The 25,959-nt window shown below is 35.8% G+C and overlaps 1 protein-coding gene across 1 annotated transcript in view; it reads left to right on the top strand.

The window, feature by feature from the left end:
• The window catches only part of Etf-QO (electron transfer flavoprotein-ubiquinone oxidoreductase), a 251,665-nt gene that overhangs the window by 214,511 nt on the left and 11,195 nt on the right, over positions 1 to 25,959 (top strand). Inside the window, exon 10 of the mRNA XM_089105375.1 lies at positions 10,151 to 10,336. Within this exon, the coding sequence (XP_088961501.1) occupies positions 10,151 to 10,314 (164 nt within the window). The 3' untranslated portion in view covers positions 10,315 to 10,336. The remainder of the gene's footprint in view (positions 1 to 10,150; positions 10,337 to 25,959) is intronic.

Below are 25,959 nucleotides of genomic sequence, written 5' to 3'. Positions count from 1 at the left end.
TTATTTATTCCAAATTAAGTCACTGAATTAAATTCAAGTTCAAGCAGTGAATTAATGAACATCAAGAAACTAGGTCAAGTTCAAAGCAAATGAATTAATACTGGTTGAGAGCACGCTTTAAAGTTCAAGAAATCCAAAAAAGATGTTTTCACTTGGGAGACTGAATCAAGACTGTAAAAGGGTTGTAACATAACTAAGTTTCATGCCAAGCAAGGCGATGGCTAACGTGCTCCGAATGACCGCATGACTGGGGACCTTTTGGTTAATTTTATCCCCAAGAAACGTCCAATAAAGAGGATGAATGTGATACAGAGTAAAATTACGGCTACGGCATCCCCGGTTTTATGCAATGCGACGCGACGAGACTTGCGCCCTTGTCGAAAAGTGGGCTCGCTAAAAATATGACAATGAACGTAAAGCATAGTAAAAATTTGACTACAGTATCCCCGGTTTTATGCGATGCGACGAGACTTCCGTCTTTGTCAAAAAGTGGGCTAGGTACTATCGTATCAAGAAGACAAGGCCTAAACCTTGGCTGCTGGAACCTATGCTCGATAAAGTGCCCCCTGAAACAAGCTTTTATAGCTGAAGAATTTCATATTTATAACTTTGACATCTTGTGTGTCTCTGAGACGAGGCTGAATGGACGTGACATCTCTAACCTAGAAGCACCGTCTGGGAGGAAGGTCATATTTTACAACTCAGGACCGACTGATGGCTCTGGTTTAGCAGGAGTAGGTCTCATATTGTCCCCAAAGGCGGCCATTGGGTTCCTCGAATAGGAGGCAGTATCTAGCAGAATTGTGTGGGCGAAATTTAAAGGCCAAAATAACAACATGACCGTCCTCGGCGTATACGCCCCAACCAAAGATGCGCTTGAACACCTAAAAGATCAGTTTTACAGTGAAATTCAGACAGTCATTGACAGGACCCCCCGAAAAGATATACTCGTGATTGGAGGCGATTTTAATGCAAGGACTGGTGGCAGGCTGAATGACTCCGAGCAGGCGATTGGCAGTCGTGGCCTCGGTGAAAGGTGCTCTAATGGAAACAGACTGCGTTGCTAATGCTTGGTTTAGACACAAGCCCTGCCACACATATACCTGGGAATCCCGCGATGGAAGAACGAAAGCTCAAATTGATTACCTGCTTATATCTCAAAGGTGGAAGACCATGACGTTAGATTCAAGGGTGCACAGAGTTGCTGACACAGGATCAACAAATGGATCAAACCTGTTCATGCTAAAGACCAGGCTAAGGTACAGACTCAGTATAAAGAAGGCGCCCATGCAATGTCAGAAAATAGATGTATCTAAATTGAAAATAGATAAACTCCGAGAATCCTTTGTCCTTAAGCTGTCCAACCGCTTCGCCACCCTACTAGACGACGCCGAAAGTATTGATCAGGATTCCAACTCATCAGGATGCCCCGCTTCTAAGATAGAGAGAAAATGAAGCAAGTCCAAATGCCATGTAAAGGAAACCGCAACAAACATCCTCGGAGTTGTAAAAGGAAAAACCAAAAAATGGATCTCTGAGAAAACACTTAAACTCTCTGCAATGAAGAAGGATATATCCAGCAAAAACTCCGCTGCTTATAAATCGCTGCGTCAGGAATGCCATAAGTCTGCTAGAGCCGACAGAAATGCCCACTGGTCAAATTTGGCCGATGAGATGGAAAAACCCGCCTCACGAAATGATACAAGGGAACTACTAGATTCTCGGAGAATGTACTGGGAAGAAAAAGCAATCTACCATCCCTCTGCTTAAATCGAAAGACGGGCATCTGCTCACAAGTAGGGAAAAAGGTATCGCAAGATGGTGGGCACACTTCGAAGAATTGCTAAGACCAGGAAGTACTAGCAGCGGAAACCAATACCCCATAGCCTCACCCAACCCGTCAGAAAACCTTTCTTATGAAAATATGTCTACGGACCCACCTACTAGAGTGGAAGTAGGCCAGGCAATTAAACTCCTAAAAAAGCACAAAAGTCCTGAAATAGATCGCATCCCTTTTGATCTGCTGAGAGCTCTACCTGAGTCGGCCGCAGATGAGCTCCATGAACTTTTTACGGCTGTATGGGATAATGAATATATTCCCGATGAGTGCAAGACATCGATAATTGTCCCTATCTTCAAAAAAGGAGACCAAATGAAATGTAACCGAGGCATATCCCTCATCCCGATGGCTGCAAAGATATTCGCAATTATAATTCTAACTAGGTTCTGAGACACTAGAAATTCCTGAACGTGACCCGACCACGCAGAATTTAGACGATGCATAGATTGCTGTGACCTTATCTCTAGTTGACGACAGATCCTAGAATGTTGCTTCAAACACCAGCAAGAGACAACCCAAATCCTTATCGATTTCATCACGGCTTTTGGCTTGGTCCATCGGCACGCCGTATGGGTCGCAATGCAGGAGGGTGGAGTCCCTGAAAAGATCATCAGACTACTGAAGGCATACTACGATGGAACCACGGCCCAAATTAGAGCTGATTACGCTGATGATGGGGATATACTTGCTGAGTCTGTTACAGATGACCAGGCCATGACTAATGAAGTAACAAGCAGAGCACTTTTGGCTGGCCTCCAAATAAGTACCGAAGACAATAACAATGCGGACAGCTAGTATGGATGACATCCCCGTTATCCTAAATGGTAGTCAAGTCGAGGACGTTCAGTCGTTTAAATACCTTGGCTCAATGATAAATACAATGGGGGAATCATCCGAGGAGGTACGGAATCGCATATCCTCAGCATGGAACGTCTTTCTGTAGCTAAAGAACTCGCTCTGGAATATTACCAAAAAATTCCTCAAGTGCCTTCCACTACCAGTATGGAAGAAGAAAGCAGGAGGACACAAGAAAACATGGCTTGGGATCGTAATTGGCTTGAAATCGTCGTCTGCTGGGCGCCACGATGAGCCTGGATGCGGCTAGAACGTGCAACAAGTACAAGTAAGGTTTCTATGCCATACTCTAACAAGAACTCATACCCTCTCTATAAAATTCCGAAGGAGATCACACGTTTTTGACTGTAAGTAATTAATTACCGTTTCAGATCTCCTCAACAAGCTTTCAGTAAAAAAAAATCATTTATTGAGCTGAAATAGCTTGACTTAAGGAACTTCGGACGTAAGAAGCATAGTATTATGATGATAAAATGTAGAATACTAAACTACTTCAGGTATTTCAAAATAGTTAAACAGTCACACGGATCATAGGAATGAAATAGCCGATTTCGACTTGTTTCATCATAAAGATTGCTAGAAAAGAAAATGAGGTTGTCACTGAGAAGATACAGGTTGAAATCGGCTTCTGACAATTAAAGCTACAAAAAGTGCGCTACTGATTGTACTGATTATCGCAACCTTTGCACGAAATCGCAACCTGAATCCAGTGGGGAAAGTTCCGGACAACACAATGATGGCCATTTCTGGGCCTGCAAGTAAGCGCGTTTGGTATGCTGCTTAAGAGCAGCTGTTGTTGGGGGGCAGTCTTTCCATTCCGGCTGTTTTTCGTGTGAAAAGCTCCTTCCCCAGACTGTTCACTTCAGACAAGCCGCTTGATTTTTCGTAAAGAAAGACGACGAATCGCTGGATGTCTGTAAAGTGACAATATAGGAGGTGGGCTCCTGATATACTCAGAGTAACAAAAGTCGGAAGAATGGATTCTACAGCTTTCCAGGTCTTCCAAACACCATGCTCTCTATGAAAAGCAAAAGAAGAAGTCGTATCGCATCCAGAGAAGGCATGCAAAAAGAGAAGGCTGCGAGACCTGTCAGGTCCTAGACGATAAGTAATATCGTAAATGGGCAGTATTTTCGTCTTGGCTCCATGCCCATAGACGACAAACAGGTTTTCAATCTGAAGCTGCTAGAACAAAGCTGTTGCAATCACAACTACATCAGAATCCACAGTTTTGATGGCTATGAAGTTATAGTCACACTGGGCCTGATGGAAGGCATGGAGCAGCACACGAGTGTCACCTTCTTCGTGGTTGGTAAGTGTGAGGCCTTCGCGAAAAGCGATATCGCTCGTTGATATAACTGTGTCTCCAAGAGTGGCCACTACAAAGATTTCCTGCAATTCCTGGATTACCATAGTCGCCAAAAATGGAAGAGTCAACTCTTGTTCTCAGTTGATTTCGAGGTATTGAGGTTGATCTCAGAGGTGTTTCGAGTCGCGTTCTTAAACCCGCAAATGGTCCATTCATTCAGACCACAGTCGTCACTTGCACATTAAGGTGAACCAGAGTTTGTAATTTAGAAGTATGAAAGACAGTCTACACCCGGCGATGACGAAAATGATGATAAATCAGTAACGGATGGTTGGATATTAAAAGTAAGCGCATTTTTAGACTCAGTAAACTCGATTTAGCCATGAAAGATACTCTAAGCGCATCTACTACCTCAGTATACAGAAAAGAGTGCGACCCGCGATGATGGCTAAATCATCGCGGGTCGCACTATCAAATGAGAGTTATCAAATGATGATAACTCGAAACTACTGATCTGATTTCAAAAGTAGGCACATGTTCAGAATCAGCAGACCCGAATTAACCAGAAACAACCCTTCAATTTCATAAATACACGATTTTCCGCGAGGAAAAACGCGGTGAAACGTGGAAAAACACGCTCCAAAAATATGGTTCTGCCCCTTTTCAGATTCTCCGTATTTTTCTACATGTGTGTGCCAATTTTCGTGCTTTTACCATAAAATACACAAACCTTATGGAAATTGGCGCTTATGTACCTAACTATAATCAGACAGTTCGTGGTAACGAAATGTAAGTAAGCTAAGGAGCGACCCAGCTCAACAGTAACCAAAACTATAACAAACGGAATTTTGATACGAGTAGATACATCAAAAGAATTGGATTTTTATGCTGATTTCTAATATATAAGATTTATCAAGTTTAGTCTTACCTATCAAAAGTTACGAGCCTGAAAAAATGTGCGGTATTTTCGAAAAAAAAGGAAGAAACATCCCCTAAAAGTGATAGAACCGTAATGAACGTTAAACCACCAGATTCAGCTTATTATTGAACCCTACTGTAGAAGTTTCAAGCTCCTATCTGCAAAAATGTGGAATTTTGTATTTTTTGCCAGAAGAAAGATCACGGATGGGGGTTTATTTGTTGTTGCTTTTTTCCAAGGGTGATTGTATCGATTCAGTGGCCCCAGAATATCGTGAAAGGGCTCATTCGAACGGAAATTAAAAGTTTTAGCGCCCTTTTTAAGTGACCAAAAAAATTGGAGGGCAACTAGGCCCCCTCCCACGCTCATTTTTTCCGGAAGTCACCCGATCAAAATTTTGAGATGGCTTTTTGTTCAGCATAGTCGAAAACCTAATAAGTATGTCTTTGAGGATGACTTAATCCCACATTTCCCTGGGGAAGGGCTGCAAGTTATTAACTTTTCCCATTGTTTATATATAGTATTGGTTATTGGGAAGTATTAATTAAAAAAAAAAATAAGTCTTTTCAACTGAAAGTAAGGACCAACATTAAAACTTAAAACGAACAGAAAATATTACGTATATAAGCGGGGTTGCCTCTCCTAAATAGCTCACTCTTTTTCTAAAGTTTTTTTTATTTTTAAAAGAGGTTATTTTTCTAATTAAACAGCCTTTGTGATTCAGGAGTCATTCCTAAATAAATGGGACAAAAATCAAACTTAGCTTATTTTAAAGTTATTTTTAGTTTAAAAAAAAGTAAAACTAATATGCAAATTTCGTTTTAATTATTCATGTATGGTGAGCCAAAATCTAAACCTGCATTAATTCAAAAACGTTTAGAAATTAAATAAAAGACAAGTTTTTTAACTGGAAGTAAGGAGCGACATTAAAACTTAAAACGAACAGAAATTATTCCGTATATGAAAGGGACTGTCCCCTCCTCAACGCCCCGCTCCTTACACTAAAGTTTTTTATTGTTTTAAGAAGCAAAGTTGTGAAAAAAATCATACTTTAGCGTAAAGAGCGGGGCATTGAGCGGGCCCTTTCATGTACGGAATAATTTCTGTTCGTTTTAAGTTTTAATGCAAAATGAACAGTTAATGCAGACCATATGTTAATTAATATTATTTTTTTTTAAATAAATACTTTCAAATGAAATTATGTAGTGACTTTGAAATTTGAGTAGAGCTTATTCTGCATATGATATGAGGCTATCTCCTCCCAACCCCATACGTTTTCTATTAAAATTCTACTTGTGCTTTACTCGGAGTGTTTTATGAGCAATAAATACAGTTAACTTCGCTGTTGTTCTTTTGGGCAATGGCCTTTTAAGACATTAAAACTAAAAATCGTGCTGTTTAAAGCACATGCGCAGCAACAAGTCACTCTATTTCTGGGACATTTTTAAAGAAAAGTTTTTATTCCGTTTTCCTTATATTAGAGCATTTGTTCTTGAGGTATTTGAGGGAAAATTCAAACTTTAGCTTAACGAGCGGGAGGGAGCTGGACTTGGTCCCCCCTCCCCCCTGAAACACCAAATATTTTTTGTTTGCTTTAATCTGTTTCATGGCACATAGTGCATAGTATGTGTCGTCTTTTTATCATTCCGGTGCTTATACTACTACTACTGCTACTAACAACTCACTGCAGCACCAAGCCGTCTGAGGCCAACACAGCTACGCACGCTCCTCGTCCATCCCAATCTATTCAAAGCCTCCCTCTTTACACCTTCCCAGGAAGTTCCCATTCCCCTAGTGCTTAAAGAAGGAAATTAGGGGAAATTATTCCTGCGTAAATACCACCTAAGGATGTGGAGACATTTTTTCCTATGGTGCTAATTAATCACTGAGTTTGCCACTTGCAGTACTGGATGTTCCCCCTAATATGGTCCGTTCTCCTTATGAGGATTGAACCCCTGTCTCCTGGGTGTCACATTTTTCATTGGGATCGGAGCCAATTAAGGGTTACTCTTGTGTTATAAATTTTTCTGAAGTATTTATTTCGCAGTCGATCAATTGCGGGGTATAAGGTGGCGTTCAGAAACTAGGAAGCATGTAGGACCCGGAGACAAACTAGGTGGAGGTGATAAGATAGGGCTGAATAGCAGATGAGCATATGCAACGGAACTCTCTTCAGCATCTTTTTTTTTTTTTTTTTTTAGTTGCGATTCTTTAAAATATGTTCCGATTCCGCTTGTAGATTCTCAATAATTCTTTTTAAATGTGGATTTTTTTAGATGGGATGCTGCAAACTTGGTTTCGCGTATTAAGGGCCACTTATCCAACTAATATTAACTTTCTTAGACTTGGGTATATAGGGTAATTTTCTTGAAGGAGGTGGGCTAAAACTCAAAATTCATACTTAAAGAGGGGTAAATTTTTTTCAGAATCTAAATTGGCAATTCGTTATTTTTTAAACTTTATTAATGGATGGAAGTACCAAAAAAGGACATTTTTCAATACAAAAAAAGTTTCTTCAAAATCAAGGTGTCAACTCTCCCATTCGCCCGCCTGTCAAATATTGTTGTAAAGCTGACTGTTCAACACTTAGCATAGAAAAGTATGTACGTAGAAATCCGCTTTATATAGGTTCGAACCACTTGAATTTTGAAAATTCCTGGAAAAAAACTACAGCAGCGCTGTAAAGAAAATTTTTTTTTAACTACAGTGGGAAAGACTATAAGGAGTAAAATAAGATTATTAAAATAAGAAAAAAGTCACTTGCTAACTTACAGAAAGAAGAGAAGAAAAAGAGAAAAATTTTTTAGAATACAAAAATTAAATAGAATAGATAGGTTATATAGAATAAATTAAATCCAATGAATCCTGCGATTTTTCATTTTTCTACGAAAAATATTAGAAAATTTAACAAAATTGAAGTAGGTAAGATCTAGAATTGTTTTTTTTAGCCAACGAAAATATTGGACGAAATTTTTTTTAATTTTGTTTTAGTCAAAATTTCCTATACTTTTTTCAGGAAAAAATAAAAAAAGCTCTTAATTATGGTGATAAACCAAACTATACTGATTATGTTGCGATTTCTTAACATAAGCGATCGAAAATTATGTTGCGATTGAAAACATAAGCTCTTAATTATGGTGATAAACCAAACTATACTGATTATGTTGCGATTTCTTAACATAAGCGATTGAAAATTATGTTGCGATTTCTTGCCATAAGCGATTGAAAATTATGTTGCGATTGAAAATATAAGCTCTTAATTATGGTGATAAGCCAAACTATACTGATTATGTTGCGATTTCTTACCATAAGCGATTGAAAACATAAGGTTTTAACTATGGTCATAAACCAAACTATACTGATTATGTTGCGATTTCTTAACATAAGCGATTGAAAATTATGTTGCGAGTGAAAACATAAACTTTTAATTATGGTGATAAACCAAACTATACTGATTATGTTGCGATTTATTACCATAAGCGATTGAAAATTATGTTGCGATTGAAAACATAAGCTCTTAATTATGGTGATCAACCAAACTATACTGCTCATGTTGCGATTGAAAACATAAGCTCTTAATTATGGTGATGAACGAAACTGTACTGATTATGTCGCTGTTTCTTAACAGAAGCAATTGAAAATTATTTTGTGATTGAAAACATAAGCTCTTAAGTATGGTGATAAACCAAACTATATTGATTATGTTTCGATTTCTTAACAGAAGCGATTGAAAATTATGTTGCAATTAAAAACATAAGCTCTTAATTATGGTGATAAACCAAACTATACTAGTTATGTTGCGATTTCTTAACATAAGCGATTGAAAATTATGGTGCGATTGAAAACATAAGCTGCTAATTATGGTGATAAACCAAACACTGATTATGTTGCAATTCCTTCATTTCTTTAATTTTTTTTTTTTATGACAAGCCAATGTGGTTTACTGAATTATCTCAGAAAATTTAAGATTAAGGAGTGATGGATAAATCATGAGTACATGATCATTTGGTTCCTTAGTTTTTGTTTGTTTTTTTCTTTTTTTTATCTCATCTCGTCCTATCAGGGGTACTATCTCTTTTACTTATCCAAATTAGAAATTATATTTGCGTTCCTCCTATACTTGTTAAAAAACAATTTAAAAATAACCATATCAAAAAACCTCAAATTATAGCAGTTAATACTTAATAGATTAAGTTTCTGGGCACTTAATGTTTTTTTCCTAAAAACGCAAAGTATCGCTAAAATAAGGAGTATGCAGTATTGGGAAATAACACTCTTGCGAAATAAGTAAATCGATTGTGCGAAGTAAATCACCAGAGCAAAACATGATGAGTTCAAGTCCCCCCGACTCCAATAAAATGCATGTAAGGGGCTCCCGTCATTAATATCCATATTTATTGCAGCGAGAATGAAGCTAGAAGTTTCTCTCTCCGGTTTTCCACTTAACTTTTTAGAGTAATGAGCTTTTTTTCTGGATTTTGATTGCATTTTCCACAATGACGTTAATTCATTAATAGACATTAATTAAGACAATAAGTCAACTGGGAAACATGAATCTTTTCCCCGGAATAAGGGTTCTCAGAAAAATTATCTTGTAATAGGCAAAAAAATGATAAAACTACATTAAATAAATATACATATCGTTGTTGCTCGCCTTAAGGCTTGTGTCTGAAATTTTGCACTTTCGAAATAATTGTAAAATTGTTTGCTAAGCTGTTCTAAAAGGGGTTATCAGCAGGACAATGCATTTTCAATCACACTTTGAGCCTCTTGATCTACATTATCCCCTTTGATCCTCCCTTAGAGGACAGCATAGCCAAAACTTTCAGCTATGATTTCAGAAGAACAATAATAAAAAATCTAAATGTTCAAAATTTAGCAATTCGGGGAATCTAAAATGTTCAAAATTTAACAATTCGGGGAGTAGCAGTCAGCCCCACGAAACTTTTCCATGTAAAAGTTATTTTCTATCATCCGTAATTTCACGAATCCTTAAGCAGATAATAGTATCCCCCTCCCCTTGTAATGTTTGAATAAATATAAAAAAATAGAATTTCGAATTACATTTAAATAAGGACTTGAGGGGATATCGTTCGTAAGAATGTATGTCCAGGAAAAAGAGGAAATGAGTGCTTTTTGTCTAATTAGGGGAATTTCGAAGGTTTTGTCAATCATTTCAGAAGTCAAATATGGCTTTATTCGAAACTCAGTTTATCAATGTTTTTAGGAGTGTATGAGTACGTGCCTTTAGAAGAAGGACAAGGTCTGCGATTCCAGATCAACGCAACAAACTGTATACATTGCAAGACTTGTGACATTAAAGATCCGAGCCAGAATATCAATTGGGTTGTTCCTGAGCCAGGTGGTGGCCCAGCATATGATGGAATGTAAAATATGGCACTCAGCTCTCTAGGTATGCAACTTTTATGTTCTCTTTAACCATAATCATTTGCATTTATAGTGTCAGGGTTGTGTGGAGTTTAGTTAAAGGGTTTTGTATATTTATATCCCACTTTAACAAAAAGTACAGTTCACCGTGGAGTAATAACTAACTAAAACAGTTAAACTAAAACCGTTATTAACTAAAACTGAAACAGCTGTCTTAAACTAAAACAGTTATTTTTGTATATTTTTTAATTTGGACGTTCTACAATTCAGCTAACCTATCAAGTTCCCCATGGTTGCTTGCTATTTACTTTTGTCTTTGATTTTCTTTATATATTCCTTTTATATGGTTTGTATATGAGCTAGCAAGCTTTTAGATAAATTTAAGATATATTTAAATCGAAACTATTTTTTCTGAGAATATTAGTTTAATTTGGGTGAGTCATTGCAACATAAGTAAAAACGTCATTGTTGATACATAAACAGCTCTCTATAACATTCCAGTGCCCCGCTATCTGAGGAAAAGAAAGAAAAAAAATGCCGTCTATGCAGAATATCGTAGTTCAAGCAACTTATCTTGTTTTTCAGGCCAATAGATTTTTCTCGTTATTCTAACCAAGGGACTGTAATTTTCCTATATAAAGGTTTTGGACAAGGCGGTTCTAATAGTGTAGTTCTTGTTTCGATCTGACCCTTTTTTCAGGAGTTATGGGCTATTACATTTCTTAATATTGGACGTGATCGTCTCTTACTAGGTTGCTAGCTATCGCTAAAACCTGGATGACTAAAAGATGATTACATATTAATGCCTAAAAAGAAAAAGAAGAATTTCTGATATCTATGCAACTATCTCCAGATGTGTTTCTTATTTTTTGTTAATCAGCATAAAGACTGACAAACTGAACATAAAGCCCATAATAATAGGGAAAGTCAACATTATTTTCTTAATATAAACATCCGAGTAACTTAGTTCCTGGAAATCTTTTTGGAAATGTTTTCTGTCACTTTCTCTTCTTATTGCGAAGTGTCTAGATTCATTGAAAGAAAGATCTGAGCAGCAAGCAAAGATGTATACTTGGAAATTATGACGGCAAAAGATCTCCGATTTCTAGGTAATATTTTTTAGAACATTTCCGTAAATTTTTTGGGGAAAGTAAGTTTCTAGCATATGTAGATTAAGGAAATAACGGTGACTCTTATCTTAATTTTAAAATAACCTTGAAAATAAAATCTGGGCTTTCTGTTTTTGCCCTCTTGTGGCAAAGCATTTCCTGCGGGATATCTTGTATTTGGCCTGATCATTTTTCTATAATGTTTTTAAATTTTAACATATTTTTCCAGTGTTTTTTGTTTTCGTGTTTTTTGCCCCCAAACAAAAAAAATCGTACATACGTACCGAAATATTATACAGAATTTTGAAGTCGCGCAGGACAGTTTAATCATTCCTAATAGTCATTGTATATGCATCATCATAGTCAATTAACATAGGCTATTATTTTTACAATATTTTTTTAATTACAAAAGGACTTGGCGAAAGACAAAAGTTAAGCTTGTGAAGGCGTGTTGTGAAGACTATGACAACAAAGATGGAAAAAAAACAAGAAGAATTTAATAAATGTAACTGAGTAGAAATTTTAAGTTATTTTAGGCAAGGGTGTATCCATTTTTTTTTTTTTTTTTTTTTTTTTTTTTTTTTTTTTTTTTTTTTTGACGAGGACTAAACCAGCTCTTGTAGAAGCCAAATTTATGCCATTAATTATTATTCTGCTCATTAATATTATGATCACTAATATGTGCGTTTTTTTCAACCATGGTCCTAAAAAAAATTCTGATTTTTTTTCGTTTTCCGACTAGTATCATATTTGATTTCAAAATATTTGATTAGATTTCAATTCACGAATCAAATTCGGGGGGGGGGGTATAAAAGAATTTTTTCATGGGGGGTACTGAAAAATACATCAAAAATTTGGTCATATTCACCTTTTATTACGATTTTACGAGTCGGACAAGTATTTCGGGGAAGGGGTAACCCCCCCCCTCCTGGACACGGCCTTGTTGCTACAAAAGGAAGCTATATGAAATGTTTTGGGGAACCCTGACTTTTGAAAAATGTCAGAAAAATATAGAATAGAGTGTTTCGTCTAAATATTGAACAATTTTAGGCTGGAGCTTGTGCTTCATCCCCCTCCCCTTCTATGTTCTTTTGTAAGTTTATTCAATCAGTTGAGGAGGCGTATCCTGCTCATTTCTGGACAGCTTAAGGATAAGTCGTCATTTGGTGGCAGAGCGGTCATGTTGCCCAGTTTTATTTTATATTTTACTTTAAGGTGGCTCCCTTTATGGTAAGTTTTTTTTAGGGGGGGGGGATTTCTTCTCCTTTTTGAGCGTTATGTTTTGGCCGTTTTCGGCTATAGTTAGTTTCGGGCGGAAATTTCCTCTTGAAATTCCATGAAATTCTCCGTCGTCTTCTTTTTTAGTCATTTTAAGTTATTATTTTTCTCAACCCTCTCCCCCGTTGCTTCTGAATTTTTCTTAGTACACTTGAGACATTTTTATAATAACTAAACGACGCGACGGTTCCAAGTCTTCTTTGTGTAACTTCCATTATTTTGCCATAAACATATTTGAGTATCACTAAGAATGAAGGTATTAAAATAGCTTGCCCGGTGGCTACAATTCCAAGGGATTTTGTTTACGAGCAGGGGGAATATTGGAAAAGTTTTGATGAAACACAGAGGGGATATGCTGGTTCCTTTCCCTAGTTCATGTTTTAAGACTCGTTAAAACTATTGACTTGGCAGGTGCTGGGATTCTGAACTGTGTGAAATCATATTTTGACTGGGGGAGAAGCAGCTATGGGGTCTATTTATTTTATATGACTTGTTTACTCTTCCTGTTCAATAATGGAGGTTCACTGTAAAAATGAATCAAGTCAAAAATTGAATTATGAGCTTTAAAATTCAAATTGCTACTGTTAAACCGGTTTTATCAGTTATTTTGTTTATTTAACTTGTTGTAATTTTATATATTAAAAAAAAATTATGTATCGTATTGTTATAACACAAATAAAAAAAAGGTCAAATAACGAGGAATTATAGTAAGACAATGAAGATTGTTTTTTCTAAATGAAAATTTCGGTTCTATATCTAAGATAATCAACAAAATATAATATTTATGTTGTTTTTACCAGTAATTAAAAATCATGAATTTATTTAACTCTGGTAAAGATTAGGCCCCAGTTACTCGTCAAAGACTGGTATGTGAAATACCACATGACTACGGCGATTATTATGTTGGTAGAACCCACCAAAGCTTGGAGAAGTTGCTGTCACAACATAAGGAAAATATAACAAAAACATTAAATTGTAGTAGTGTTTCTAGTTCTTTAGATTCGGCTTGAAGCAGCCATATTTCCGAAAACCCAAACCACGTAATGCTTTTTGAAAACACCGCCCCCTCCACCGCCCTCCACGTAATTAATTTGGGTATTAAAAAGTTGTTCAGGAGGTAGTATAAATTAAGTTTTCTTGGCATCCGTCACTCTATCGGTCCAGTGGATTGCAAGAATTCTATGTAGGCTGTTTTCGAAACTAAGTAATCGTTTTTTGATACTGATGTATTATGCCGGCACTGCGAAGAAGTCAAGTTTGGTTAATGCTAATGAAATAAAATAGGATGAATATATAATAGTTTAGAAACAAATTTGGACTATATATTTGCACATTAGGGGGGGGGGGTTGTAAAGCACAGCATATATTAAATACGTAACCTAACCTAGATACCTTTCTCCCTCCTAAACCCCCAAAAACAATCGTTTAAATTTTGAGAAACCACGCTTTGCCATCAATTTATCTAGCAAATCACACGTTGTCTGCTAATGAAATAGCAGTTTGACGGGTTTCGTGACTGGTTTCTTTGATACAGTATATAGCGATGCCCGCATAATGCACCAGTAAGCATTTTTTTTCTGCATTCTTTGAAAGGCTCCATGACTTACATCTATACATAAGTACAGAAAGCACATTACTCCCAAATAGTTTGATTTTCAGCTTGTAGGATTAATTTCTGGATTTCCATAAATTAGTTATTTAAGTAGAAGTGAAAGAAACAATGAAAAATTATTTTTTGAGTTCTTTGTACGGTTCAGATTTTGTGCGGTTGACGGTGATTATAACTGTGCTGTGATTTGTGCATAATCTTTCAAAGTGCTATTTTTATTGACTCTATTACTATTTTGGCTACCATGACTATGACGGTGTTAAGATTTGTAGAAAATTTAACCTGGACAGTAATAAAAATTAAAAACTTAAATTCTCTCTCAACAAATACCGAGCAGTTTTAATATTTTCTTAAAAAAAAAATTGCCAAAAGTATGCCGAAATATTCCAAAAATAAAGGGCAATATGACTATGACAATTTTTGGCAGATAATATTGCATTCTACTTTCCAAGCTGGTACAGTCACAATTTTAACTTTTATTTTGAGGAGGGGGAAAGAATAAAAATCTACCCGGTCCCTTGTATTTAAAAAACATTTTACACCATTTTAAACTCTTTTTACACCATTTTTACCAGCCTCTCCCATTTTAATTCATGTTGTATGAACTTTTGGGTCTTAGGGAGAAACCACGACCTCTTCTGCCAAGGGCGTCGCTTGGGGGTTGCAAGGGGTCAGTTACCCCCCCCCCCAATAATGTGGAGAAAAAAAAATATTACGCATCCCATGCCCTTTGACTATCCAGATATGGACCCCTCTTGCCCTCCTAATAAAGCTGCTGGAGATTCGCCCCTGTCTTCTGCCGTACTCTAACGTTGTTTTCAAATAAAAGAGGGTTAGATGAGGTCTAGGCAACTAAGACCCTCCTTTATCAATCAAGAATAGATAATATACCATTCTACTTTGAAATTGGTATAGACACGGTTTTAGTTTTATCTAGAGCTGCGATTTATGACGTGGGATGTAGCCCCTACTGGTGGGGTATGGCCATATTTTGGTCGTTCATTGGCAGGACGTGCAATCTTTGGCTGACTATACTTTAGAGCCTTAATTCGGAAAAAAAATCTTGTTAGTGATTTCACATTCATATACATATAAAGAGCAAAAAGATACATGATAGTATTGTAAGGATGTCATGTATTGTATAAAAGGTTGCATTCAGATAATATTTAACATTAGCATAAAATATGCCTAGAAGACCACCGGAAAAAAATAATGGCCTTGTCAGCTTCTTTCAGGTAAATCCATGTTAAGTGTAGAATAACAAAATTTAAATGTAACGAGGGGAGGCATCAGGATTCTAGAAATTCCTAGGTGGGCAATGGCTCGAAATCGATTGGTAACCACTGATCTAGAGGGTAGGGGCAAGAGCCAATTATTTTTCTGAAGCTTTTGATACAAGGTTCATATAAAAGCATATTTCTGTGCTGTATATAAAGACAAGCTCCCAGCTTTCTAAAGTATTTTCAAGAATTGTGTGGCTGGTATAACAATGAGTGTAATATATCTCGCAATGGGGTGTCAGGTTGTATCCAGGATTTAATTCTGGAGGGGCCTGACTCTATAGGTGTCTCTTTCTAATCATTTAATTTCAAATTTACATATATATACAATTTATTTTCTTCTTTGAGGGGGATATATCTCCTTTGTCGCTCGGTTGAATAAATTGTGTATTTTATTCAACAATATGATAATAGATTGGGATGGAGGAGGAGCGTACGTAGTTGTGTTTACCTCAGATTGTTTGGTGCTTCAGTGAGTTGTGAGTGGTAGTAGTATACTAATTAAGTATACGTTTAACGTCTTTATAATGTTGGGGTTATTATTTACTTCTTCTTTAAAATCCAGTATTTGAATACGATGTTTAAATGCATATTGCTAAGTATCTTTAATAATAAAATGCATATCTTTATTTTGGCCTGTGTACAGTTCTTGCGAAAAATCTTAAATTACATAGTTGACTTCTTAAATATAGTAGCTTACATAAAAAAAAAGAATTGATCACTGTTGGCCTAGATAAATAATAAGCTGCAACGAATGTAAAACGTTAGGCGTTATTTCTCGTCCGCATGCATTAAATAACGACAAAATATAGTTAAAATAGATGGGAATCCAAGGCCTCCTAGCATAGTCTTAGTAGTTAGGCTTCCTATCTATTGTCGAAACAGAATCGCCTACATTTTAAATATTAATAAATACACAGAGGGACATTTAGTGAATCCACCACTATTCAGCCGAGAAGCCTCCCAGAAAAATAGCCAAAACCAAACAAAAAATGTTTAACTGCGTTGGATTAAGAGTACAAACAAGAGAAAAATATTAAACGTTTACTTTTCAAGTTTTTTTTTATTATTTGAAATTAAACAGAGATGGAATTGAGACCTCCAAAGAAAATTTAAATTTTTGAGTGAATTTCAAATTTCTCAAAATCACATTTAAAAAAGTATTATTAAGTCTCTCCCTCCTCGTTCTGTAAATAATGTCAGTTCTACTTTCCCCAGCCGACTTCTAGATACACCCCCGTGTAGGTTATTTCTAATGCAACTGGATAAAGTTTTCCAATAAAGTGTATTCCTTCTCTTCTATTTTAAACATATTTGAGCGTAGATATTTGATATAAAATATAAATGCTGCGACCTGATGGATATTTTGTATAAAAAAAATCTCCTATTAGTGATGCTCGAATCGCGATATCCGTCATGCAAGGCAGTTGTGATTCAACTGGACCATAAAGAAAATTTCAGACCTGATGAAATTTAGACAAGTGATAAGAGCAAACGCCCATTGATTGATTCTTCATGAACATCAACGGGTTGTGAAAAATGGGTGCTTACATTTTTATGATGGAATAGTTGAAATGTGAATGCAGTGCCGCTTCTGGCCTATATTGCTCCAAGGCAAAATGTTAATTAGCTTCCCGCCCCCTTGTCCCAAATAAAATTTTCAGGACGAATTTTAACAAAATTTAATTTATTAATCAAATTATTTTCAATTTATAAATTAATGAATAATTTATTTTTTTATTATTTTTCAATTTATTAGTTAAATTATTTAGTTATTTAATCTTTTTTATTTATTTATTCTTGTTTTATTAATTAATTATAATTCATTATTTATTTTCATTTATTAATTCCGCCCTCTACTTTATTTTAACTAAAATAAAATTTCAAAAATTACAAAATGATTATAAGTGTTGGATTATTTATTTGAAATTTTGCGCATCTAAAATTTTCTTCGCCCGGGGCAATTGCCCCCTCTGTCCCTCCCCTATAACCGCCTCTGTGTGCGTGGTATCTGTGACATAAGTAGGAGTAGCTCCATTACCAAGATGACTTCCGATTCTCTTGGATGAAGATTTGAACCAAAATTAACCCCCTTTGATTTTCTGCTATATATGGCTTGCCTATCTCCCACTTTTGTGCTAAAAAAAGAAAATAATTCTGACGGTAAAACTTAGGATGGTAAGTTTTGACGCAGTAGCAAAACCGCTTCTCAGCTGGTAAATATGATCATGGAAAACCGGTTTAGTGTTCACATTGAGAGGATGGAATAATTTATGTGTGAATGACATCTGTTGTTAAATGAGTTGTCTATTCGCAGATGAAATGACGGTACTTGTCCATTATCCAGAACACACCCAAGAAGTGAAGTTAGGTTAATCCCAATAAAATGTACCAAAATATGATAAAAATATAATACTTCATTAACACAATTATGGGAACTACAGCGAGAATGGTAGAAAGCAGAACGCATAGATGTCGGTAAGAATCGCGTTGAAAGCTCTTTCTTCTGCCGTCACTTCCGCCCGCCAAATGTACTCTGCTCCGCTAGAAAACACACATTTCACGGAGGTAGTTATTCCAATCGATAACTGTTTTCTTAGAAATGCCTAGCTCTCGTTCACACTAGGCCACAGACACCAATTCGTAAACCCAGCAATAAATGAAACAAACTACAGTAACAAATGGTATTCTACTGGCAGCAGACCATGTATTTAAATGCAAATTAACTTTTTTCAAACATGGCCTATTGTTGCGCTCCCAAAAATGTTCCTTCTCGTCAGAGTATAAAATCATTTTGTGTCCATTGACACACTGTTTTGTTTTGGGTGACAACCACTTATCCTGGAAAAATATAATTGCCTCTTCTTCAGTCTTTGGCAAATCCCAAATCTTCATTTCAAAATCTACGGTCAGAAACTATTCTCTATCACTATATGTCAGGGTTGCCAACTTGCACACTTTTCGTGTAAAATACACCCTTTTTTACCTCAGAGGGGATGCGGAAGAGTGAAAATCATTCTTTTTGGGTGTAAGTTTTCATTTGCTTGAAAAGTCAGTAGTTGGCAACTTTGTCGAAAGTGCAATTATCCCATGGAACATGGTTGCCAGCATAGACACTTTTCGTTTGACATGCACTTTTTTACCTCAGAGGGGATGCAAATTTTTGACTTGCACTCTTTTTGAGCAACAATCACTCTTATTTGGCCTTGATTTGCTCTGTTTTTACACATCGACAGTTGGCAACCCTGCTATACTTAGCACTTAAATGAGTTTTGTCTTTGTGGCTATGAAAATCTCAGAAAATTCTTGAGTTTGTTCTGAATAATGAACAAGTACCGAAATGATTTCTAGTGGTCGTGGAAGGAGATATGAATCGAAATTTCCGGTATTTCCTGTAGCGTTTCTGTAATTTTAAGCTTGTCTTTCGCCGGTGTTCCTCTTTTCTTGTAACAATTTTCTCTAGTCCTTACTAAAGAATATGTTGTTTTTTATACCTATCGATCGACATGATTTTTGGCTAGTAATATATATTGTATAAACTAGTAGAAAATATATGTTCCGAAATTTTTGGGCTTATTCTCCCTTAGTAGATCAAAGCATTGGTTTCATTGTTTGCTCAAACTGCGCTACTTAATCTTCGCACACGCGTCGCAATTGGAACTTGTTTCATTAAAAGTTTGGAAATCTCTCTCTGTGTTAGAAATCGTAAACAAGGGTAGAAAGTTTTAAGCCCTTTGCCCCATTGGAAAAGGGCGGGAGAAAGTTTCTAGGAATAGAAATAAAAACAATTAACGAAGTTGGGAAGAAGCTTAGTCAGAAGGCAACGGGAATTCTAAGGGGGAAGGCTGTCTAATAGGATTTCACTTTAAAAAGTATACTGGGTGAATATTAATAGATTTCAAGTGGGTTTTAGTTGAATCGAGCTTGGTTGACGGTTTGAAAAGGAATGGAGTTGTTCAGTTGCCCTTTCTTCTTTTTTTCTTTCTTTTCTGTGATGAGAAAGTTGGTCCTGTAAAGCTGAAGTTGACTTTAGCAGAAAATAAAATGCACATAAAATTTTATGATAAATAAAGAATTGAATAAAAATGAATAGGAACTAATAAAGATGAACAAGGAAAGAAAAAAACCTTTTCGTCATTGTGGAATAAAAGTCTCACTAAAGCTTTCATTGCATAAATAAAATCCAACAATATAAGTAACTTATCCACTAACTCACTAAAATTAAAGTCGAATTAAAAGGGGAAAGAAAAGAAAAAATAAGGCAAAATTAAATCGATTTCTTTCATCAATTGTTTATAATTAAGCCAATGTTATTTTTGTAAGATCTTTTACGCGTGGAAAAAAATTAGTAATATTCATACTAGTAATAACAGCTATGTTTCATATCTGAGCCTGCAAATAAGATAATAAAAAGTTATAACTAAATATTCAATTAAATCAGAAAACTATTCTATGGAATTCGAAGTCATTCCAGACCATTGACGTCAGTTAGGGTTGGGGTATGTGCTCCCCTAGATTTTATAATATAGCTATTTTTTGGGGGGTGGGGCATTTTTATTGAGAAAAATAAATAAAAAACAAATCTGCTCCCCCAAAATTTTGAAAAATAGATCAGCCCCCCCCCTCCTCTAATATTTATGTGGATTGACACCATTGTTCAAGGCCTAAGACCCAGAAATTTCTCCATATGTCCTTTTCTGAAATGTTGAAATTGTTACAATTTTGAACTCTTCACATTCAAATTGTGTTTATCTTATCTAGCAGGCCAGATAAAACCATTGTACAAAGAGGTAAACGTTAAGAACTCCCGTTAGAAAACCCCAATGTAAAATGCCAATGTAATGAAATAAAGCCAATGACTGATACCAATTTAATGATAATATAGTACAATGATATTACAGTTATATTCAACATAATAATAATCATCCCCTCTGGTATTTGAGGCTGTGAATAAGATATCAGTCGCGTGAATCTTTTTAGTCAGCTGGGTTGCGATAATTTGCGAAATAGCAGAAAATTTCTATGAAGAGACTTAGAACCGAGCTTGAAATTTAGCGAAACGCGTTAAGCTTGATAGGAGATAAGGCGTTTGTGCAGGGGGTTTCTGAATGATAGATCTTATGAGAATAAAAGGAAAGAAATGGAAGTAGAGAAGACATTAGGGTGGGAATTAAGGAGATGTAAAATGGAAGCTATAGATAAAATTGCCTAAAATCTGGAAGATGGAGTCAAACGACATAATAGTAAGATATTGTATTGGTAAGTTAAAGGATTTAGAGGGAGTAGTCAGTCTGGTCATGTCCGAGTTACGAATAGTTAAGAGGTGAGGCGTGTCAATTAGGGGGGGGGTCAGAGGGCAATTGTCCCCTATTCTTTGAAAATGCCTTCTTATTCCTATTTCATGGCTATTTCCTATTTAAGCTATGTGCTATATCAAAGCAGGGAGACTGCTCCAAGCAGCGAAGTAGCCGCTATCCCATGTTTGAGTATTTTTGCTTAATGCTGTCTTGTGTTTTTTATATTCATTACAAAAATCAAAAAAAATCTTGCCCTCCCCCTCCCCCTTCATTTTCATGAAACAGCGCAACTGAAAGGGGCCTCAATGTGTGATATGGAAAGTGTTAAAAAGGGATGGGCAGAAGATTTTAAGTGTGTGTTAAACCCTGATGATTTCGTAGGGAATGATATAGAAAAGAATGAAAAACTGGGTTGTTAAGGGAGATTTGTTTTGCGAACGGGAGTTACAGACAGTACTAAAAAGATGAAAAAATAGTAAGCCATGGATACTGGTAGCGTGGTAAATGAGTTTTTGAAATATGGTGGTTGAAAAGTTGATTGCTGGAGATTGTGAATATAATTTTGAAAAAGGGCAAGTATCTAGTGACTTAAGAAAGCTTTAATAAAATCCCTTTACAAAAAAAGATTATAAAAGCGAATACGGTGATCATAGAGGCATTAGCTTGATATCTGTAGGAAGTAAGTTGCTTAGCACAATGATACTTGTTAAGTGTTTTAGTTGTCTAAAGGTGTTTTAGGTAAAGTTTTAAGAGAAGAACAGTGCGTGCTTTACGAAAGATAGAGGATGCATTGACCAAATTTTCATTTTTGGATTAATAATTGAGAAGTGTCTGAATGTTCAGACCCCCTTTAGTCCTCAGTTTTATTGATTATGAACATGCATTTGATTCAGCGGACAGAAAAGTTTTAACGAAGGTCATATCCTTGTATCTTATTGATTAAAATACAATGAAAACATTTTATTTGTAAAAGTAAGGAACTAAGTTTAAAATTAAAACGAACAAGAGTAATTGCTTCACAATTTACAGCACATATTGACAAAGCTAGCGCATATAGACCGATTCGGGATGTTTACTTATGTTTGGAGGATTTTGAATCATCAGCGCTTTGCTGAAAACGCAACATCGCAAGAAAGCAGAATGTTCTCTTAGGAGCATAAACGTCCTTAAACAGTCTGCAGAATTAAAAGTTTAATACATAAAGTTCTCAACAGTCTTACACTGATCATGATATCTATAACTTTTTGCATATACTTTAAATCCTGTAAAAAAAAAAAACTCAAGAAAGCTCAGTTTTCAGCAAAGCGCTAGTACTCTAAACGCGCCGTAAAATAGGCATTTGAATTTTCTTCTTTTTTTGATAATCAGAAAAACTAAAGACACAGCTCTTAATCATATATAGTAGCCAGAATTAGCATAGCGACGTCGCGTGTCTTTTTTCGTTTTTTTTTTTTTTTGAATTGTGAGAGTTTAATGAATGGTAGCGTTTTCAGTTGTTAACTTTTTGTCTTTTTTTTGGGGTGGGGGCGGGATTTAGGCTTACTAATATGTCTTGCATAATATAGACGATTTCATTAAAATACTGATTATCTGAAAAGCTAGTCTATTGACATAGGTCTTTTTAGATTAGCAAGGTAGTGAATAAAATGATTGTAAATAGCTAAATATCTATTGGTCCAATAATTTATTGGTCAATTCGACACTGTGATTGGTCGAAAGAACATCCCCGCTTGATACAAAATGCTCAAAGGGCTCGAGTTAAGTCGATCAATTGCACCTACCCTGGTTAACTAATTTTTTTCCATAACCAGGCCTTATTTCACTCCCTCCAGGCTTTTTTTATTCTTCTCATTGTGTCAGCCTTATTATTTCCTGTCATTATTTCTGCTATTATGCCTTTTATTTATATGTTTTTTATGTTATTATAAGTGTTGCAACTTACATTTATAGCATTAAATATTCAAGTATTCTCAATACCGTAGCTAGGGGGAGGGGAAGTGGCTCTGTCACCGAGTGCAACCTCTGAGGGGGCGTTAGATTACGTTTTTTACGTATATTATGGTATTGATGGTGGGGGCGGGGGGTCAAAAACTGACATTGGCATGGGGCTCGGAGAGCCTTAGCTACGTTTCTGAGTGTTCCGTGTCTTTGAGTATTCTGTATTTTATGTTTGTTTTAGCGGAGTCATGGGTTTCTTGGATAAGCGTAAACTTCTAGAGCCCGTGAGTAGTATCTATATAGGGAATCCGAATTACACATGGAACTACACAAGAACCGGGACAAGAATATGCAGTGTCATTTGACGTATGCATTGTAAAAAGCGACCAATCCTTTACCTACAAAGTGGTCAAGCATGTTTTGAAACTATAGTCAAGGTTGTATAAGACAACCAGACTGGTTTTTGAGGCAACATCAGTTTTTCTACGAGCCAAGCAGAGACAGCGGAGGTTGTTCAGTACATGATAACTGGATTGGTGATTGGATTCGAATAGAAGGAATGGTTTTCATTAAAATTCATATTAGTAAGAGAATCGAATTCAGAGAGAATAGTTTATTTGAGAGGATATTAGTAGAGCAAAATGAGTGGTGCATTTACATTATTGGAGATTGATGATGGAGCCGGCAGCAGCAATGATATACGAGTACAAAATGTGGCTGTGGAAATAACCGGAGGCTGTAGACTATGTCTTGAATGGGACAATATGTATGCTAGATACGTGATATCATTAAGCAAATTTAAAATGGAGGAGCAATTTTGTTTTGCGGTGAAACTGAATATTGTGCAGATAAATAGACTTCGGGCAGCATTAGATGTGCTAGCAGAATATGTTGATGAGAACAAAATGCATCAGTGAATATTATTGTTGTAATTATGCTCAATAAAATTGTTTCTAAATCAAAGGTATTTTTCTTTCTATAGTAGACTAGCGTATATTTTTTAGAGTAGAAAAAACATGTTTTGAGAGTATGGTCATGGTTGTATAAGACAACGCTTTACGTTATTGATATGAATTGCACAAGAATGTGCAGCGTAGCTTCACGTGGACATTTTAAAAAGCGACCTATGTCTATAAAGTGGCCAAGCATGTTATAAAAGCTCTTCACCTTTTCAAAGAGAGTGAGTAGTGAGCGGGGATTCCCCTTGCAAAAAGCGATATATTTTTTGGACAATTGCCTTAACTCGAGAGTAGTTTGATTAAGAATGTAACATGTCTAGAATTGTTTGATTGACATTTGCAAAAAGGGATAAGGGATTCGCGAATTGGCCTATACAAACGATATTAATTGAATAATAGAGAAAAAAACAGAGCTAGATAGTATTTGCGAATCGGATTGTACGAAGGTAGAGAAAAAGGGTTAAAGTGATTTGCAGTTAAAATAGCTCTGAAGAGCATGTTAATTCATACCTTATTTTTTATAAATTTGAGACAACATAAATCTATGAATATGGTTAATGATGATAGAATGGCATTGCGAGTTGACCTTGCTCTACCTCTCCGATATGTTCTGTATGATACACAAGTGGTGTTTGAACAGTGTTGTCAGTTTAAAATAGAGTCTAGCGTTATAGTATACTAAAAGTTGATACTAAGAGAGATGTAGATGACAAGAAAAGAATTTTAATAATGAAATTCAGAACAAACCTTAGAAATCATTGCAAATCAAGTAGTAAGGTGTATGTGAGTACGAACCATCAAGGATCATAAGCACCAACGACCCTAACCAGCAGAGACATCAACCCCCCAAAGCTCCCCTATCCCCAAACTCGAAAGGCGCCCCCCTCCCCTCCAAATTTTTGGCCCCCCCGCCTCCCCATTTTTTTTTTTAACATTATATATTTTTTAAACTTTTTTTTTTACATTTCTTCGAATGAGATGAAACATAATTAAATTCAGTAGTGTTTTGTTGTAGTTTAACATTCCAAAGTTACATTCTCTTGATTTTTCAAATTTCATTTTTAATTTCTGTCGTTGAAATGCAAGAATTGGACTATTTCAGTAGTGTTTTGTCGTAGTTTACCTTGTCACAGTTAAATTCTCTTGACTTTTCAAAATTCATTTTGGATTTCTTTCCTTGAAATGCAAGAGTTGGAATATTTCAGTAGTGTTTTGTTGTGGTTTACCTTGTCACAGTTACATTCTCTTGATTTTTCAAAGTTCATTTTGGATTTCTTTCATTGAAATGCAAGATTATTTCAGTAATGTTTTGTCGTGGTTTACCTAGTGTCTGTCTTTCTCTGTTTATGTGCCTGATTCTATTTGTTTGCGTATTTGTTTGCATGTCTGGATTGGTGTTTGCAAGTCCAAAAATTTGTCTTTGTTGGTTTGAATGTCTAAAGTGTCTGTCTTTATCTGTTTGTGCGTCTCATTCTATTAGTTTGTGTGTCTGGGTTGGTGTTTGAAAGTCCAACTATCTGTCTTTGTTGGTTTGAATGTATAAATTGTCTGTCTTTCTCTGTTTGTGTTTCTGATTCTATTTGTTTGCATGTCTGGTTTGGTGTTTGCAAGTCCAAGAATTTGTCTTTGTTGGTTTGAATGTCGAAAGTGTCTGTCTTTATCTGTTTGTGTGCCTGATTCTATTTGTTTGCATGTCTGGGTTGGTGTTTGTATGTCCAAGTATGTGTCTTTGTTGGTTTGAATGTCTAAAATGTGTCTCTCTCTTTTTGTGTTTCTGAGTCTATTTGTATGCATGTCAAGGTTGGTATATGCATGTCCACTTACCTGTCTTTGGTTGTTTTAATTTCAAATGTGTCTATATTTCTATGTTTGTCTGTCTGATTATATTTTTTTTTATGTCTTGATTAGTGTTTGTATGGCCAATAATCTGTCTTTGTTGGTTTGAATGTCTAAATTGTCTGTCTTTCTCTGTTTATGTGGCTGATTCTGTTTGTTTACATGTCTTGGTTTGTGTTTGCAAGTCAAAGTATTTGTCTTTGTTGGTTTGAATGTTTAATGTGTCCGTTTTTTCTCTGTTTGTGTGTCTGAATCTATTTGTTTGCAAGTCTGGGTTGATGTTTACAAGTCCAAGTACATGTCTATGTTGGTTTGAATTTCTTAATTGTCTGTCTTTCTCTG

Source organism: Artemia sp. Qi Xiang Cuo, chromosome 19 (genome assembly GCF_049724085.1).
Source record: "Artemia sp. Qi Xiang Cuo chromosome 19, ASM4972408v1, whole genome shotgun sequence".
Taxonomy (NCBI): Eukaryota; Metazoa; Arthropoda; class Branchiopoda; order Anostraca; family Artemiidae; genus Artemia; species Artemia sp. Qi Xiang Cuo.
The sequence above is the reverse complement of the archived record's forward strand: the minus strand, read 5'-3'. Positions and strand labels throughout refer to the sequence as shown.